This window comes from Chaetodon auriga, chromosome 17 (genome assembly GCF_051107435.1).
Source record: "Chaetodon auriga isolate fChaAug3 chromosome 17, fChaAug3.hap1, whole genome shotgun sequence".
NCBI classification, from domain to species: Eukaryota; Metazoa; Chordata; class Actinopteri; order Chaetodontiformes; family Chaetodontidae; genus Chaetodon; species Chaetodon auriga.
Genome location: NC_135090.1, coordinates 18,355,532 through 18,375,021, shown reverse-complemented (window position 1 = coordinate 18,375,021; position 19,490 = coordinate 18,355,532). Strand labels below are relative to the sequence as shown.

Genomic DNA, 19,490 nt, shown 5'->3' with positions numbered 1-19,490 from the left:
ACCCATGTTTTGCACATGAAGTGGCGTTCAATGCCTCGTATTGTGCTGTGTGTCAACGTACTGTATGTGCATAAAAAATCGATCTCGGCTACCTTTGGTTTCTGCGCGACATTAAGAGAAAACAACGTAGGACTTAAAAAAACATTTAAGAATTGATTTCATTGTGTTCAAAAAGAGAAGGAAGTTTTTACTTTATACTGTGTATCGTCCAAAATCAATAAATCAAGAAAACAAAGAGCAGGAGCAGTGGAACCAGACCCTACTGGCCTCTTATTTGGAAGAGACTTGCGTTGGATAATGGCCAAATATCTTCACCACGTTTCATCAACAACTGCTAACAACTCTGAGCATCACATGACTTTCTGTTTGATTTCGGCGGAAAGATTCGATGATAAGGTCAGATGGCAGAGGAGTGTGTGTGTGTGTGTGTGTGTGTTTGTGTGTGTGTGTGTGTGTGTGTTCCATGTGGGTGAAATGTGCTTTGCCCAAACACCCATGAGCCCTTTCAGTTTTACGTTACCGATGTTTAATGTTGACAACACACCCTGTCTTCTTCAAACACAGACAACAGGCTTTTTGTTTTTCAAATGTGCATGTCTTTAATCACATATCAGCAGGGTTCACTGCTTGTGCTCATCTCTACATCGTCACATCTCAGTGTTTGACTTTCGGTGACAGTTATTTTTTAGTCAGCCGTGAGGGCCATATACATGGGTGTGGGGCACTGAGTAATAACACGAGGTTGTGATGCTGTAGCAATCAGCTAAATGGGTCTAAAGGTTTAACGTGTAAAGATAAAAATGGTGGTTTATATCAGCATATTAGTGAGTTCACTTTGGCAAAGAAACAAAAAAAAAAAAGATCTGCTCTCTGTGCTTGAGAGTGAAACATTTAAACCTACTGCTAATAAACTTTTATTACTGAATATCTTATTGTAAAAAATGTGTGGCAAAGGTTACACAGCAACAGTAACGAAAATGAGATCTAGCACTTGTAAAACACATCATGCTTGTTTTTTGTTACAGTAAAACAATACTAAGCAACTTTAGCCTTAACTACCGGCTAAATATGAGTAAAAATCCCCACCTTGACTACATTGTAATGTTTTGTTTTGTTTTGTTTTTTTGATAATTTTGTTTGGGAAAATGGGAACATGAACCGATAAAGCTCTCACAATATCAGCTTAAAGGAATAGTTTCATATTTTTATGGATTAAATAAACAAGAAAGAAGGCGCTAGTGGGTGGATTTTGTTACCATTTCATAGAGCTAGGCTAGCTATTTCCTCCAGCTTCTAGGCTTTGTGCTAAGCTAAGCTAACTGGCTGCTGGTTGTTATATATATTTAAAAGACAGGTGTGACTCATGTAATTCCAAAGCAGAGAGCGAGTTAGCGTATTTCCCAAAATGTTGAATTTCTCCTGTGGATTCTCCTTCATTACTTGATCCTGAGACTGACTGTTTTAAGCCAATACTGTTCTTCCATGGCACCTATTCCTTAATCTTCTTTTATAATCAAATCACCACACAGCAAACCTGGATACATGCAACATTCCAGCGTAAGGAAACTGTACACAGTGCACAGAGGGGAGGAACAGGGGTTAAAATCACAGGCCCAGCGGCTCATTTTGACCTCTAAGAAGATGAATTCAGCCATGGGTGTGAACACATGCAGTGATCTGTCATCTTAAAGACAGAGTTTGAGGTTTGTTTTGGGCTCCTCTTATTTTTGTGTGCATCTGTGCACACCAGCTAATGGCAATTCCAATTAAATGTTTTGAATTTATCTCAATTTAAATCTTTATACAACAGAGTGCCCCGAAATAGTCGAGGAGTTTCCCGTACTGTGTTCCTGAAGGTTGCTGCAGGGGAATCCCATGCAGCACAACGAGGATATTATGATTTCACTTTAATTACCTTGCCTATAACAATGGCATCATGTGAGATTTCACTCTCTTATCTCTTGTTATCTCAATTGGGTGGCCCACATTGCTAAAGCAGTAAAGCAATATAACTTCAACTTTCATTATCAAGATGATGGAGTTTTGCCAAAATGCATGTGAATATTAATCTGGGAAGTGTTTTATTTATGTTAACAGGACAGTAAATGTTGACAATAATTTCTATAATCACCTGAGACGGGGAAAAAAAAGCTTGGTTTGGGTAATTTTTGACCATTTATTGCATCAGTCAGCTCATTTCTTTATCAGAGAAGTACACACTCACATACACACACACACACACACACATACACATACGCAGCAGCTTGTGGTTGAGTAACTGGTGGATTGATTGGATTGAGCAGGCTGGTGGCACCATCGTGAGGCGGAGTAAACCACACGCATACCAAAGTGTGTCTGCCCAAGTGTGTTCTGTGCGCTTACATCAGATCTGAGTTCAGGCTGCAAACTGCAGAGAGACCACAAGATGTCTCTGTTTAGCCACAGAGGCCGCACACTGTGGAGGGAAGCACAAGATGTTTCATAAATGTGAGCCATGTAAGATACCTAATGTGCAACATGCTGCCTATTTTCACATTTGCCTAGCTTTATTATTATTAGTATTGTTATTATTAGGCACATATAAGTTGAAGTAATTGTTTGTTATCCTGAAGGTTTCCGATTTGTGTCCTTTAAGGGCTCCCGTACAGTGGAGGACAAAGCTCTACCCTTATTTTTACTTAGGTAAAGGTAGAAATACTCCATTACAAGTAATAGTCTGGAATTAAAATTCATGAAAGTGAAAGTACAGAAGTATCATGTACTCAAAGTATCAAAAGCAAAGTGTCAGAAGTAAAGAATCAAAGTAAAAGTACTCATTATGTAGAATCCTTCATCACTGCTATGCATACATGCTGCTGTCACTTTGTGTAAGCATGCACATCATCTTTAAGTAACTCTAAGTGTCAAATATACACAGCATACATGCTCCACATCTCAGAGGGAGACATTACAATTTTTATTCACCTACATTAGCTACTACTATACAAAAAACAACAAAGAAATGATGGTATACTGTTATAGGCTAAGATAAGGTAAAGATAATGAGACATAAGAATAAGATTTTAACCCCTGGGGGTAAATTCATAAGCTACCCTGTGGTATACTGTGTAAAGCCATTACTTTTGACAGCTGCAACATTAAAGTGAAGAGCACATCGGTGCCTCAGTAATTATAATCCAATAACATGACATTCATTATTCTAAAATGGGTCTCTGCATAAGGAGCACTTTCACTTTTGGTACTTTCAGTATACTTTGATGCTGATACTTTCACTTATAGGGACATGTTGACTGCGGGACTTTTTCTTACAACATCCTGATCCATTAGAATATCAAAGTAAATTAAATGAATTATTTGGATTTCATATTATGGTGGACAGCGGTGGGAGGCAGTCTGGGTTAACTCTGGGTGTTACCTGGGGGGGCGTGTCGCCACACCTGAGCTCTGCGTGCTGCGCAGAAAATGAAGCGGCTGCTGTCACCTGTCAGCAGGTCCCATCCGTGCGCTTCTCCTCCACCCCTCGACTACTCCCATCAGCCTTTAATGAGCGGATCACCAGCGGAGAAGCAGCTGCAGTGAGTCGCGTCCGTGGCAGAGATGGCGGCGAAGGGTTCACCCAAAAAGTCTCTGAAGAGTTTCTTCTCCAGGAGCGACGCCAGCACGAGCGCTCCGGCGGAGAAGAACGTGGACAAGAGTGAGGGAGAGAAGAAGAAGTTTAAACTCCTGAATTTCAAGGTGAAGTCGAAGAAACCCCCCGCCTCCGAGAAGCCGGCCGCTGAGAAGCAGGAGGTGCTCAGGTATGCTCGCAGATTGTGAACTCTCAGGCTCCTCATGCAGCCGCTTGTGACGCTTTAAAGAGGCAGAAAGCTGCAGACAGCTGCTCCAGATTTACTGCTTTAAAGCTTTTCAGTGAGCCCACACTGTTGTAGTCCAGCTGCTGGCAAACACCTATGTTACACTACCTGTGTGCATCTTGTGGGGAGTTTGGGATTGATGCTGTTTCAGTTAAGGGCTTCAGCACACTTGTGTTGAGTGAGACATCAGTGCCCTTGTAGCTCATTAAGATCAGTGTTGACATTCAGCAACAGTGTTTAATTACGTTAATGATCACTGGAAAGAGGTTTTTCCTGCACCGTGCCATATAATCTTCCTTAGATGTACCAAGACTTTGAGGATGATTCGGCTGATGGTGGTTTAGGTGGTCCACAGGGACAGTTCTGTCTAGACAACAAGTCCTTAAAGTCCAGTCCAGTCATTGTGTAATTGTGCAAAAGAGCAGATGAAATATGCAGAAATGCTCTGAAAGCTGGCAGAATCCTTCAGGGACATGCAATAAAATGCCTTATGAACACATTGCAGCACTGTTAGGCATGTGATGTTGTTTTTAATCCAAATACTTAAACTCTTCAATGTCATACATGAAGGTAAGTGTTTCCTCGAGCTAAAACAACTACTGCATTGTTTAGTCCATTAACAGAAAAGTTATCAGCAGATATTTTGATAGTCTATTAATTTTTTTTTAGCCATTTTCTGTGTTAAGGTGCCAAAAATTCTCTGGTACTTGCTTCTTAATATGAATATTTTCTTAGTCTTCTATGAGTGGCTTTGGGAAACCAGTGTTGATATTTAACATAATGAAAATGACTGTTGCCTGCGGTGCCGGTGTCAAAGAGTTTAAATGTAAATAGGGAGACAAACGAAGTGACAACAACACGTGGTTCTGGATTTTTGGGATTCTTTTCTGTTAGCAGTGAAAAATGCGATGCCATGCGCTAGAGGCAGGCTGCAGGGCGACAGAGCCATCACTCCAAACAGAGCTGGAAGCACCATCTGCTAAACTGCGATCGGCCCCTTTGTCAACAGCACAGGCTGCTCGGCAAGCTAGGCAAACAGTGAGATGATCGACTTAAGATTAGGATCCTCAAACAAAGTGTATCTGAATGACGGCCATTATATATTTGTGATTAGCCAATAATGGCAGATAGGTGAGGAAAGTGTGGGAATCAAAAGTACTGATAGACCCACTCTTCATGTTGCTTTAGTCCATCAATGCAGCTCTCAGTGGGCTGTACTGATAAAGCTGATGCATACACCAAATCCATCATTTGCTTTCAAAGCCGGCCAAAATTGTAATTCCTGTTGATATATAATGCTCGCAAGCATTGAATACAGGCATTAGAGCCACAACATTCCAGAGACCAGAGCATTATATAATATCTCTACATAAGTGGAGCATTTTCAGGACTTTCAGCATCTCAATCATCAATCATCAGCATCAATAACATACATGCCATGAATACACGTAAAATGCTTTAAAGTTTCAGTTTGGAAGCGATCAGCGCTCTCAGCATCACCGTATTGCTCTGAAATGTTTACAGAGGAGTAAGGACACAGCACCCTATTTAATCCTCATGCAATATATAAGCAAAGGAGTGTGCATAAACACACAGGCGAGGCGGTGTGTTTATACAGACCACATGCTATGACAATGTAAGCGTGTTAGTGTGGTGTGGTTGTGGAGCAGACGGAGGGACGACTGGTGTTTGCACGGGCACAAAATATAAATGACGGGCTGACACTGCGAGACCCGCCTTTGCACAAAAGAGTGGTGCACAGGGGTTTGGAGGGTACAGCTTAGCAGGGCATAGAGGAAACACATTCAGTTAGAAAGATGGCTATTGATGAACATAAAGTTTCATGTTTTCAGGATAAAAAACAGGATCAATTAAAAGGAAATGAAAAGAATTATGTCATTTCTCTTTATAGCCTCTCTGGTTGTTAATCACTCCTTGAAATGAGCTATTGGCTGTTACAGTGCATGAATGCATCCTTTAAAGGTAAATTAAGCTTGATTTTCATAAAGAACAAAACATTTATGCTCTCAAATAAAAGTAATCCCTCTCAATCGTCACTTGGGGCCCACTAGAAGTGTGTGGCGGTGTGTTTTTTGCTTGTATTTTCTTACTTTCTTCTCATTTTGCTGTGGTCAGGACGTTTCTGGGCTGCAGCCTTTGAGCAGTGGGAGTGTAGCCCCCAGACAATAACACCACCAAAGTGAGGTTTGGACTTTATAAAAAGTTACAACATAAGCAACAAGAAACCAAGAGGAAGCTACGAAAATTGGGGACACAGCGTCAAAAACTCTTTACAAACAGTAAACAGCAGTTCCTGCGTGGTATGTCTTTATCTGCTGAGGCTGTAGATGAATGTCCTAGATCAGAGTTAAATCCAGACGTGGACTAAGTCTGTTTTTGTTGTTAGTTGAGGATTTAGATTTAATCCTTATCCAGGGTTTTATCTGGCAAAGATTTGAGGATTTCAGCGTCTAAGAAACATGTCTTCAAGTTATTTTGTTTCATATAGTTGAAAGGGATGCCAAAGTCACATTGGATGTATTTGAAGCTGCCGAAGAAACACCCAGGTTCCCTTTTCAAACATGTCAAACACACCCACCGTTCGAGTATCTGGAAAGGTCTGTCAGGCTCACGACTGGAGTTGTGGATTAATAGAGGTGCTGTGGAGAAACCTGCCTCTCCACATGCCTGTTGCGTTGTCATGGAACTGCTAATCAATTACACAATTGCACACACACACACACACACACACACACACACACACACACACACACCATTGTGCCAATGGATACAGGTCAGCAACATGTTAGTCACAGCGGAAGCTCAGATGTTGCAGCTCAACTGTGTTTTAGTATCTGACCTTATTCAGGACAGTCGAGTTCAGCATGAGTCACTGTTCTGTGGAACCTGTTGTCTTAGCGTAGGAAGTGCACACACACACACACACACACACACACACACACACACACACACCTCTCAGTTGGAATACTAGATGATCCTCACAGAAAACGTTATGTTTTTTGTATTGTTACATGCCAAAAAACCTATTTACCAACTGATAGAAGATTAAAACACCACTGAATTACCTCAAGTGATGTCACTCGAGTCAGCGTCAGCGGGGGCTGAGGATGACAACTTTGAAAATGGAAAAAAAAATCCAATGATGTGAAGTTAGACATAAGTGAAGTCTATAGTCTACTTCCCCGTTCTGCTTGTGATTAGCAGCCCGAGGCAACATTAGCTGCTACTAGACACTCGAATCCTTACCATTATTACCAAATACCACTGCGGTTAATGTAGGCCTGAGGTTTTCTGGTTGTGCTGCTTTGACTGTGATCTTTTTTTTCTTCTGTTCATCATGACTGACAAAGTTACAGACTTTGCTCTTTTAGTCGATAAGCATAAGATGTGTGAGCCAAGTCATGTGTCTTAACATAAACACTTAGCATGAACCACTGTTTTCGAAAAGGATCCTTTTAGTTTCTTCTTTAATGAAATGTTCCTGAGAAATGCACTAAGCCACTCCTGTCTCCTGCAAATGACATTTATACTGTTGTCAGGCCATCACTGGCAGCTCAAGCAGCAGTAGAGGAATCCATAAAAATGGATTCAGCAAAGTTAAAGATCGATTTGACTGTAAAATCAATGGTGGACTTCAAGTGGTGACACTGGAGTTCATTCTGTATCTGTTGCATTCAGTCTGTTGTTCTCGGTTAAACAGGGGCATTGATTTCAAATGACCACAGCCTAACTCACATGATTAACTTTCAGTCACACAAAATATATAGACAAGCCCTTGTTCAGTGGAGGGATCACTTCTTTTTCTGCTAACAGGATTTAGCAATTTCTTAACATAATCGAACTGAGGTTGTGAACTAATGTGTGTCCCCTGTGCATTTCACTGACTGAGTAAAAGCAGTATTGCAGTAGCTGAAGGCAAAATATTTCATTTTCTGAGTTCTGACATGCCCTCGTCCGTCAGTTCAAAGGTCAGGAGCAGTTAGCATTCATGAGCTGTTGCTGCAGGCATGTGCTTCTGCTGCAGGGGGCGAAGGTTAAAGCGGCATCAGTCTGCCTTTTGTTGTGTGTTCGGAGTGAATAAGTCAGTAAGTGAAAGCTGTGTGTTCTTAACGATGAAAATAAATGAACGTTTACTTTAAAACACTCCTTTCGGACAATAGCACTTGATAGCAGCGCTGGTGGAAATTCAGCACAAGGGCTCTTAGTAGATAACAGCAACATAGTGATACTGAAAACTTTTAATGACATACTTTTCCTCAACAGACTGTAAGAACAAAACAGAATAGAAGTACATGTAGTCTGTCCTCTCCCTTAGGTCTTATGCATGTCTCACATGCTTGAATATCAGACATAACTATACCCACAAAGGCAGCGCAGACTGTTTACATAATGTTAAAAGTCATCCAACAGGATTTTAGAGAAAGAGTAATCCACGTTTTTGCCAAGAGCGAAATGAGAAGATGGATGCCACTGTCTTGTCTGCACAGTAATGTAGCTGGTTAGCCTAGCTTAGCATAAAGACTGGAAACAGGGGGAAACAGTTAGCCTAATCATTGCGCACCTCCAAAGCTTACATCTTGTTTGTTTAGACTTAAACCAAAGTGAACAATAAAAACAAAGAAAAACTCATTATATGGGGAGCTGAAAAAAGAAAAAAGAGAGAGATGTAATGTGGTTATAATTGAGCACATTTCCAAAAATGTTGAACTGTCCCTGTAACCTGACCGAGATGGTGCCTGTTTCATTCCATCTGCGTAGAGAAAACATGTGGTTTGGCTCCAGCAAGTGTCAGTTTGCCAGTTTGTGGCTAGAGATGCAAATATCTGAATGTCTCACAGCTCTAGGCCTCACGTTAGCTCCCCCCGCCCTCTCTCTCTCTCTCTCTCTCTCTCTCTCTCTCTCTCTCTCTCTCTATCTATCTATCTCTCTGTCTTATGCAAACAAACATTCTCTCATTTTACTGCACAGCCAGCGAATGCACAGAGGCCACTTTCATCCCTCAGCTACATCCTGTTGAACTGCGTCCAAATCAAGACATTCACGTGATTGTTTTTTTCCGAATGTCAGCTAGTGTAAGTTTACAGAGAGGAAGGCTCTCCGTGTCCTGTATCCTGTGTGTTGGCATGTAAACACAACAAAGATACGACCCGTCCTCTTATCTCTGGACATCTTTTCTTACCACGAACCACATGCTGTCTCGCATGCTGCAGTGGTTAATAGCTTGACTGGCTTGGCAGGCTGCTGTTGATGAAAAATACACATTTGGTGGCTTTTTGACTGCAAAAAATGTGCATGTGGAGGCTTGTCTGTGCGCATACATGCATCTATATGAGCCTGTCATGTTATACAACATGACACGCTTTAGGCATTTAAACATCAAAGAGGGGTAATGGTCACCTGTCTGAGTTCAGGAAAATGTCAAGTTCCTACTTGTTTAGCGCAACAGCAGATGAAATGGCATGCATGTGCTGTGCGCTCATGCGCAGGTTTTGAAGTCACAGTGGCCTATAAATGATGGCGATGCCGCTAATGTTTACTTGTTATGTGGCTTCCTGTTTGGTATCCAATTGTGCAAAGGGAAACCCCGCCTTTGTATTTAAAGCAACCTTTGTACCATTTGTTTGGTTTGATGAAAGCTCGTGATTAATGATGGAGCCTCTCTGTTGACTTTGAAGCCCCTGCAGCCTCACACTGACGCCCACGTCCCAGGACACGAGCCTGATGACCGAACGAAGCCACTGCCTGCTGCCTCGCAACAAGAACCGAATTAAGCTTAATTAGAAGCCAGTTCTTGTTTTAAGTGGCAGCTAATGTAGCTCCCAAGCAAGTTTTCATGTTTGTTAACTTTGTCCTGATGACATAATTTGCCTTTGTCACATACAAAAGTCACACTTAACGTGGAACGTTGTTCTAAGAAACACAAACTGACTCTCTGCTCAGCCGGTTCTGTTCAGCATTCCCTAAGCAGTGATTCACTGCTTTATTTTGCTAAGCAGCATATTTTCCCTCTTTTTAAAGCCACTGATTATACTGCACCATCAGAATGACATATATGTATAATATTCTGCATGAACTATAGCAGTACAGTGCTGCACATGAGTGAAGAGATCTATGAAATGAGTTTCATTTGTCTCAGAAATTCACTTTTTTTCATCTACAGTAGATCAACCAAACTGTCCCCCCACTGACTCAGTTTAATTGTACTGCTTATTAACTCATTAACTCATTTTTCTGCTGTGGGAAACATTCAAAAATGATATTATAGCTGATGTATGCTCACGTGGATTCAGTCAGTGGAGACTTTTCTAATTTTACGTTCATCTTTGCGCCCCTCAGTGCTGTCGAGTCCAGTAATGCTGCAGACGACAGAGAGGAAAGAAGCAAGAGGTCTTCTCTTTATGGCACGGCACCCAGGTCAAAGGTCAGTCAAGCTGTTTTCATTGTTGATTTCTTTTCAGAGGGAGTTACTAAACCAGACAGGGTCAAAACCTCGTATATGGTTGGGTCGTGTGTGGTCAGTGTGCTCCTGCCCACTCCTCACTTTAAAAGCACCTTGAGGGCATAATTGATGGCCGTTTGTGGCAAATTCATTCTGGAAGAGCAACGGCCAGCTGGGAAAGTCAAAAGTCAAAGAGAATGTAAGGAGCCCCTACATGTGTGTTCGCTGCCATCTGGAAACTCCAACGCTCGACCAGCCAACGCCGTAACTTCATCACTCGCTCAGTCGGTCAGAACTGTCCATCAGCCCACGTTTTTTCAGCTTTTAAGTGTTTCAGATGGTGCGGGCGAGCCAGAAAGACTGGATCTGTGTGTGTGTGTGTGTGTGTGTGTGTGTGTGTGTGTTAAGGTTTTAAAAGTGAAACAGACGCACACTCTGTAAATCACCTCGGCACTCTTTTCCCTGTCATCAAACTGGTCTGCGAATGTCTCGAGGCTGGACCAGCTGCTGAGCCCAGTTCCACTGCGCATGCTTTAAACACCAACAGTCCCATGGTGCTCTGAGACCTTGGTCTGTGCAGACTTCAGCTAATAGGCCCACTAACTGCACACCTAGCTGAGCTAACTAGCTAACAGCAGCTAGAAGCCACAGCCACCATGCTGGTGATATGCTGCCCCCTGTTGTTTGGAGTGACGTTTGACAGGTGGCCGGTACATTTTGCACTTTTAAGTAAAAAAATGTGCTGCAGGCATGAAGCCACTCATCACTCTGTCTGTGTCCCACTGTGCTGGGTGAATAGTGTGAAAGAGGAGAATAAAGTGTCTTATTTTCATAAACAAACTTGAAGAATGTTGTATTAGGTTGTTCCATCTCAAAATTCATTGTTTACACTTTGTATTTCAGTCAACAGAATCCAGTAAGTTTAATTTGTACAGACTCATCTCACCTGTTATGTCTCAATAGGCTTCATATACCCCCATCAGCACTGCTTTCAGACCAAGATATAAACAAGATAAAAGAAAACCAAAAAATATGGTAGAAACCTGTGAGGAGACATTTTCAAGAACGGTCCGTCTCCCGTCTGATGGCTGGAGAATGAAGAACTGAAGTTTGACCAGTTACATATGAACATATATGAAATACAGAAGGATAAAATTAAGTTAAAAAGGTGAAATGGCAACAGTGGAACAATAACACCTTGCAACATATTGACTGTTCAAGAACACTTTTCTATAAAATAAAGTTTTAGGAAGGGATTTAAAAGATGCTAATAATGTGGCCTGTCTGATCTCGGTAGGCAGAGTGTCTCCGGGCTCTAACAGTGAAGGTCAGGACAGCTTTGCATCTTTGTAAGCCAGGATCTGGGAATAACCAGCAGAGCCACCGATCTGTGGGAATGGTGGCATGTAGGGAGTCATAAAAATATGTTTTGTCAGCCTGGGGATCATCATTCAGTGATAAAATATGGGCTTTAATTACACAGTGCTATAACAACCACAATTATAAGTGATATAAATTTGTCATTCGTCCTGTCAAGCTTGGCAGTCAGAAGATGATGACTACTTGCCAGACTGGTAACCAGTTTTAAAACCTACTGCTTTGTCCTGCCCTGAAATGACCTCTTTGTACTGACGTATCACCAGTTTCCTCATCACTGTAAAAGCCAGTAAAATGTGTTTGGCACAAAACTGCCACCTGATTTGACTGATCCAGAAAGGCTTCGAGACAAACATGTTGAAGGACCTGGACGTACTGTCGATGAAGCGTCTGAACACTTTGTCTTGTCTTTCCGTGCTGCCTGGGAGGCTAACAGGATGACATTCCTGTTGAAACCTGATGTGAGCCCCTGTGGCGACAAATGTCCAACAAGATTTGGCAAGTTTCGGGTTAAATTCTCAATTTGCATTTGTTCCTCAGGTGTATCACATCTGTCTAATGATACGCATGGAACAGAAACCACGCAACAGAAACCACTCGGGGTGATTTATTTCTCGTAGATTCATTATTTTAGTTGGTAAAAGTAATTGTGGCAATTTGTTTTTCAGGCCAGAAAAACTTGTCTGATACACAATATTCTTGGGGCTAAATTTTGCTTGTGATGGCTGAGTTAAATTAGATATTAGATACCCGTGATTGGTGGATTCTCGCTTGGGTTCTTCATTACACAACTGTGACCCCCTTAAACTCACAAGCGCACACTCTCATATGCACTATGCAAATAAACACAATCATGTTTATCCATTGTCATTATTCAACCATACTCAGACTTAATAACCACGCTTAAAATCCAAATTCAAGCACATCCACAAAGGGACATGACTGCTGGGCTATACAGGGCTCCCCTCTAGAGGGCGCCATATCACAAAAAAAAAAACACACATACAACACAATCGAACTCCAATTCAGTCACTTGTGGCACTTTATATCCACAATGCAATGGTTTGATTTTTTGACTCTCTGGCCTTGTCTCCTATATGTGCCTGCAGAGGATATAATATATAACAAATATATAATGTATAATAAACAGAGAAACAAGTGAAATACACTAAAGGCTTTTTATTCTGTCCAGCAGAGGGCGCCAGTGCTTTACTAAGCAGCCGCAGTTATAGTGAAGATCATTTACGAGCTCTGTCTGTAGGACACACAGACTCATCCTACTCGTCTTTTTTACTTCTTAAATTGTAATTCACTGATTTGGAAGATGCTACATGCAGTATAGATGGATAGATATGATATAAACATTACGTTCAGCAGGTGAATGTGTTCAGTATATGGCGTCTGTGTGTTTAGGACCTGCCAGCTCTTACATGATGCAAACTGGGTTGCGTTATAATTTATGGCAGCTGGGTGTGTTTAGTTTACCAGTGGACCCAAACAGATGATACCTTATCAAAACTTTGTAACTGTGGAGGCAAGATTCATGAAGGTGGTTTGGGTCATTAAAAGTAATTGACTGTTCTCATTGAAACGGTTTACATTAAAATACAAGTGTGGAGATGCATACATATAAACACGTAAAGCAGGTCACTGTGCAGTCATGCAGGTTAAATACACCACCAACCCTTCAACTACAATCCTTCATCAATGGCCTTGAACACCGTGGGCATGAACTCAAATGCACCAGCAGCAGGAAAGAGCATCCCAGTTGGCTTTTGTTTAGCTGCATGATCCACTGATGGTCATCGTTTGACACCGGTGTTTATTATTCCATTCATCTTTATTATTATTATTATTATTATTATTATTATTATTATTATTTGCTATCGTCCTAAACTTTCCTTGGTTTTCTTCCTTGCATCCATCCATTGAACACACACACACACACACACACACACACACACACACACACACACACACACACACACACACCTGCACACAACAACATCAAACCAAAACAAACACACAACAGCTAACATGACCCTCTTCTGTTATTCCCCATGAAATTCAGACAGCTAACCTGCATTTACTGTATTTACTGTTCTTTTCATCCTCTTCTGTTTTGTTTTGATAAATAGATAAATAAAGACAGATCAAATTATTATTTTTTTTACTTGATCTGCCTTAGTTGTTCCACTTATGACCTCTTTGTTTCACTTGTAAGACATGACTATTATTTCTCCTTCTTTCTTCTTCTTGACTTCACGTTAAGATGGACGTGCAGAGATAAAGTACGAGCTGAGCTCAGACCAGATCCTTTGAAATGTTCAAGTCGATCAAAGTATATAGCCTGGGTGGCAAATGCTGCTCGTGGCTGTTTATCTTTGTATCGGTGTGTTTTATGATTTCTGGTTTAATTTTGTGTACTTATGCCCTGACGCCTTAATACATTGGCTTTAGAGGAGTCTAATGCAGCTGTCCACCCACTACAAACACACACTAAAACTCCACTTTGAATGTTGTCTTTGCTTCTCGTGCTTTCTAAACGATCTAGCTAGAGGGAAGAATTCGAGCAGGCACACCCAGTTAAAAGCCTGGCAGATGGCAGTGACAGACGGCCTCATGTTCCATTGTCCTTCGTCATGGCGGCTCCGCAGAACATGCGCACATCATCACCATCAGAATATCATCGCCTCCATCGCTCCAATCGTGTCAATTAATGTCATTTGCTGATGAACTGTTTCTCAGTGGCTGCGTATGCTCTCTCCTGTAAATCTATGATGCACTGTAGTCCACATGTTACAGTACACTGGAGTGATTTAAAAAGATCTGGAAGTTGCATTAACTTGTTTATTTTTACCAAGCCGTCCAAACTGAGGTGTTTGAGCCAGCAGCTACCAGCTTCAGCAGATCGTGTTCTACTAGTCTCTCATTTTTTTTAAGGGTGGAGTAACCTTTATAGCATGGAACGAAGCTGGCGTGTCAACTCTTTTTCTTGTTTCCAAGTGTAAGGAGTCACAGTCTGTGTGGCGTAATCATTTTTCATCGTGCCATATCCTCATTCTTACTCCAGTGTTTGGAGGTTTTCAATTAACTTGTCTCACAGACTTAGACTTAAAACACTTGGGTATGTTTGGGATGTATGGTATGTACAGTACCAGTGAAAAGTTTAGACACACCTTCTCCAATGGGTTTTCTTCATTATTTTTATTATTTTCTACGTTGCAGATTAATAGAAGACTCCAATTATGAAATAACACACGTGAAATTTCGTGGTACACAAAGTAAACAGAGGAAAATATGGCTTACTTTTCAGCTTCTTCAAAGTAGCCACCTTTTGCTTTGATGACAGCTTTTGCACACTGTTGGCATTCTCTCAACCAGTTTCATGAGGAAGTCACCTGGAATGGTTTTCAGTGAACAGGTGTGCCTTGTCAAAAGATGATTGGTGGACTTTCTTGCCTTCTTAATGCATCTGAGACCATCAGATGCATCATTTTGGTTCCAACCGCAATGTTTTTGTGAGACATAGAGTGAATGGATGGTATCTGCAGGTGTGGTTCCCATTGTGATGCGACCTTAGGACCATCATCATGCTGCATCAGATGACCTCCACAGTCACCTGACAGATTTTTATGCACAGCGAACCATAAACCCCCCCAATTATTAATCATAATATAGAGTATTGGTTCGGGAAATAGATTTCTAGATGCTTTTAGTGACAAGTTGTGTTTATTTTCTTGAGTTAGTATTTACCTTTTCTTTGCCTTGCTTTTTCATCCTCTCTCTCTCTCTCTCCCTTTGTCACTCTCCATCCCTCTATCCTTCTGTTCGCCTCTCAGAACAAAGAATTCAGCTACTCAGAGATGGACCTGCGCAAGCCCAAAAAGTTTGCTTCCTTTTCCCTTGGTCTAAGAAAGAGGAAGAAGACTGATGAAGACAATATCTTCAAGAGCGCTGTCATTTTTCAAAGCTCGGACATTGAAGGGCGGAAGAAGGTAACTTCATTCCCTGAGTGTTGTTTCCCTCAAATTCATGTGCGACAAATGCTGTTCAACATATACACCATCATCTGTTTTACCATTGCAGGGTTAAGCATTTGTTTTTCTGAAAAATACACCCAGAATGACCTTTAAAAAAAATTCAGCAGGTGGCCAGAAACACGGCTCAAGACTAATGATAATGTTGCCTCGTTACTGCTGGATGTCAGTGTTATGTTATTTCAGGTTCAAGGGTTTTACAAAGGCTTAAAACAGCAGTAAGTGTTGTTGAACAAGCCTTCAGGTTTGCTGATTTGTTGTTCAGAAAGACGTAAAGCTTGGCCCTGTGGCTTGATTGTGATGATAACACAAGAGAGGTACAACTGTGATTAACTAATCCATTTTTACAAGTAATTATTGTCTCTGTAAAGGTACTGAACTGCAAATTCTGACTGTAAATGGTCTTTTTCTAGACTCTCCTGGACCCCAATCAGATGGAGTTGGATCAAGCCAACAAGCAGAAGATGTTCAGTATGTCTCAGCCGGAGCTTGACACCAGCAATACAATTGACATCCCTTCTCCTGTGGCCACTACAGAGTCAGAATCATATTTCAATCTCATTAATGAGCCGCAGTCATCTGTCGCTGTAAACGGCCAACTGAAAGCAAAGGAGCCTGTGACGAACAGCTCCAATCTGTTTGATGTACACAAGGAACCGCAGAAAGCGCCGATTGCTACCATTCCTGAGCTGCAGCTGGATTATTCAGCTTCATCAGAGGAGACAAAGATCGCTCCTGTTCATGATAATACACCCAAAAGCAATCCAAATTCACCTGTCCTCATGACTCATCCAGAAACCACGTCCATTGTTGATCACCAGACTGCACCGATCCTTCCAGATAGTCAGCTTCCAGTCATGCTTGACACTTCAGATCACAAAGCAGAAGTTGTTGACTCAGTGTGCACAAGCAACGGCCCGTGCGACAGCGACAACCTCCAGCAGCCTTCCACAACAACAGGAAGCTCTCTTGCTGACTCCACCAAAGATTTACTATCACATCATCAACCTGATGCCCCTGACGCCCCTGATGATGACATGGCTGACGGCACAACTCCGAATGACACACCCTCCCTGGCAAGTGTGGACTCCAAAACTGACGGAGCAACCACCACCGCAGCCTCAGCTGTTAGCGGTGAAAATAGTACTCGTCCTGTTATAGAGCCTGCAGTTTATGGAGCGTTGTACGACTCACTTTTCCCTGAGAATTTCACCTCAGAGGTAACTTCAGCCCTCTTAAATCCTCCACCTCCAATTCGTACCAAGACAAGAAGCCCCACCGCCAAATTAGAACCTGTCATGGTTAAAACCCTGAATGAATGCCACACAGAAACTAGTGTTACATGCCCTCGCCTGTCACGTGAGTTTGACTCAGCTGCTGGCAGGGTGGATGATGCCGCAGGTGCTTTTAATAACATAAATGAAGCCCTCGGCGAGAGAGAGCTGATTTCATCTAGTGAGAGCGCCACATTTACCCCTGACCAAACTTCCAAACCAACTGACAGCAACAACATCCATTACTCAGAGTTGACCCACTCAGTTTCCGAGGTGAAGTCAGACAGTTCAAGCCTCAGTCAAGACACTGTCAGGTCAGTGCCTGTGGTTCAAAACTCTGCCCCTCCTGTTTCTGACTGTGTAACATCCCAGGGGACAGATACTCAGGTTGCAAACTCCATACGGAGAGTGATCCTAGTCAAAGAGCTAGTCACAGACGAGGCGAGCGCTGATACTGGTCGTCCCTCTCCTGTGCCTGAGAAAATGAGCGTGACGGAGGCCCACGAGTTAAAAATTGAAACGACAGCTCTGCCTGGGCCGAAGGACGGACATGAAGGCCTTGTGAGTCCAACATATCTGAGCGTAGGATCAGATGATGGCAGTGCCATAGAGATCTACTACAGCGCTGAGGAGGACAACATAGAGGACAGCTGGGATAAAGAAACGTGCACGGTGGACAAAAGAGAGGACATTTGTGTGGTAGATGGTGTGACAGAGGTCGTCGGGCTGTGTGAGGAGTTTCCTCAGCATACAGAAAGAGAGATAAGTGAGGCTCAAGTGCCGGAAACTGGAGGCTCTGAGTTTCTTGTAGGCACCGATGCAAAGAGTCAGGAGAAAGAGGTAGCAATCACAGAGTTTCCACAGGTGAAAGAAGAGGGGCAGGAGGAGAGAAAGGAGGAGTTACCGGCCACACCGGTTCAGCAGGTGAGCACACTGATGGTATGCAGCGTTGCTCCACCCTCCAGTGAGCTGCAGGGGCAGGGGGAGGGGTCAGAGGGAGATTGGACCAAATTGGAAACAGAAGACCACCCTAATGGAGAGAAGCAAATCCCAAGCCAGGAGATAGAATATCTGTCTTACAAAGACAGTCGGAGCTCTGAATGTGTACACACTGCCCCCAGTAACACAAGAGAGGAAGACGTGATCACACCCAAATCTGACGAGGCAGACGAGCAAGTTTCACTCACTGCAGAAGCAGACGAGAGAGGTGAAGTGAGCGAAGTGAGCACAGAAACCAAAAGTGCCATAACAGACGCATGTGGTGGCGCAGAGGTTGTCTCTTTGGAGCACGGCGCTGAGCTGCAATCAGATGCCACAGAGATTGAACACAATAGGGCTCTGCGGTGTAGTGAGGGGGTGGATACAGTTACTCAGGGCACAGACAGAACCTGGACGGTGCAACAACAGGTGACAGTCGAGCTGTCAACCCCAGAGGACGCGGACACACACGGTCCTGAGCTCGAAGCTGCAGACAAGCTTTCAGCGAGAGGCGAGCATCCGGCAGAAGCCAAACCTGACCTGAATCAGGGGTGAGTGGGAAGCCTTGTTATCTTAAAAAAGGAAAAGGCTGATTTCTTTTTTTGTTTAAATCCATGGCTGCAGGCTGTATGTGAATGTACGGGTGCAGAGAGTTTGCTCTCCATGGTGCAACAGGTGAGAGTTATTTTATAAATTTGTCAATGCTGTCATTTAGGAAATTACAGCTCTGCCGCGACTGCGCTGATGTGTGCAGCATGCCGCCTGAGGGGTGTGTTTGCACATAAAATAACATTGATTTATTGTTCATGTAAAGCAACGTACCTGTGCAGCCAAGACGATCAGCTTCAAACGCGTAACCTTAACTTTCTCACCTTTGCATGTCGTCATCCGATAAGGGCCTTTAATGTGTGTGATGGCGAAACATTTCCTCTGATAAGGAGGTCGGCACTGGATGAGCTGCCCTGTTTACCAACAGAGCTGCTTGCATACCTGAGTGGCTTTCAACCCACGCGTCTCAGTGCACCACATGTTCAGTGATATAACGCCCAGCATCGTGTTTTGAGCTCTGGCTGTCACATACCCTCAGCTTGGGGTGCAGTGTTGATGTGTGGGGGTGCAGCAATGCAGTTAGTTCACAGTCTGGTACAGTACACAACGCAGTGTTCACAGTTCAATTCACACTGCGTTAAGAAAACATGCAGGCTTAATGTTTGATTAATTTCATCAGATCTCAAGTTCACTGAGCTTAAGTTGATGGCTTCTTCTTTCTGACCAACTTAGGAACACTCTGAGATATTCAATTTCAAAATCACCTCTTACCAATGAACCTGTTTACCTGTGGAATGTTCTAAACAGGTAGCTTGTAGCTCTGGGTCTCACGCCAGATGGCTCATTTGCTAATTAGCATATTTATGTAACGCAGTGATGTTTTGGCATTTCAACTCTTTTATCCAAAGCTGGCCTTTGCCCAAGCATTTGGATTCACAGGAACACATGAGGCTGAAGG

At 42.7% G+C, this 19,490-nt stretch overlaps 2 protein-coding genes across 2 annotated transcripts in view; both read left to right on the top strand.

The window, feature by feature from the left end:
• The first annotated feature begins 3,565 nt into the window (after nt 1-3,565).
• LOC143335290 (uncharacterized) lies at nt 3,566-17,435 on the top strand. The gene is made up of 5 exons (XM_076754588.1): nt 3,566-3,797; nt 10,212-10,296; nt 15,534-15,689; nt 16,145-17,365; nt 17,430-17,435. Exons 1-5 carry the CDS (start codon nt 3,598-3,600, stop codon nt 17,433-17,435), a joined length of 1,668 nt encoding a protein of 555 aa, XP_076610703.1. The 5' UTR covers nt 3,566-3,597.
• Nucleotides 17,431-19,490, top strand: part of crybg2 (crystallin beta-gamma domain containing 2) — a 28,620-nt gene continuing 26,560 nt past the window's right edge. The window contains exon 1 of the mRNA XM_076754960.1: nt 17,431-18,534. Within this exon, the coding sequence (XP_076611075.1) occupies nt 17,489-18,534 (1,046 nt within the window). The 5' untranslated portion in view covers nt 17,431-17,488. The remainder of the gene's footprint in view (nt 18,535-19,490) is intronic.

Coding starts and splice junctions, on each gene's coding strand:
- LOC143335290 (XM_076754588.1), top strand. CDS start 3,598: ATGGCGGCGAAGGGTTCACCCAAAAAGTCTCTGAAGAGTTTCTTCTCC. Junction 10,297..15,533: donor GCACGGCACCCAGGTCAAAG/GTCAGTCAAGCT, acceptor TTCGCCTCTCAG/AACAAAGAATTCAGCTACTC. Junction 15,690..16,144: donor ACATTGAAGGGCGGAAGAAG/GTAACTTCATTC, acceptor GTCTTTTTCTAG/ACTCTCCTGGACCCCAATCA.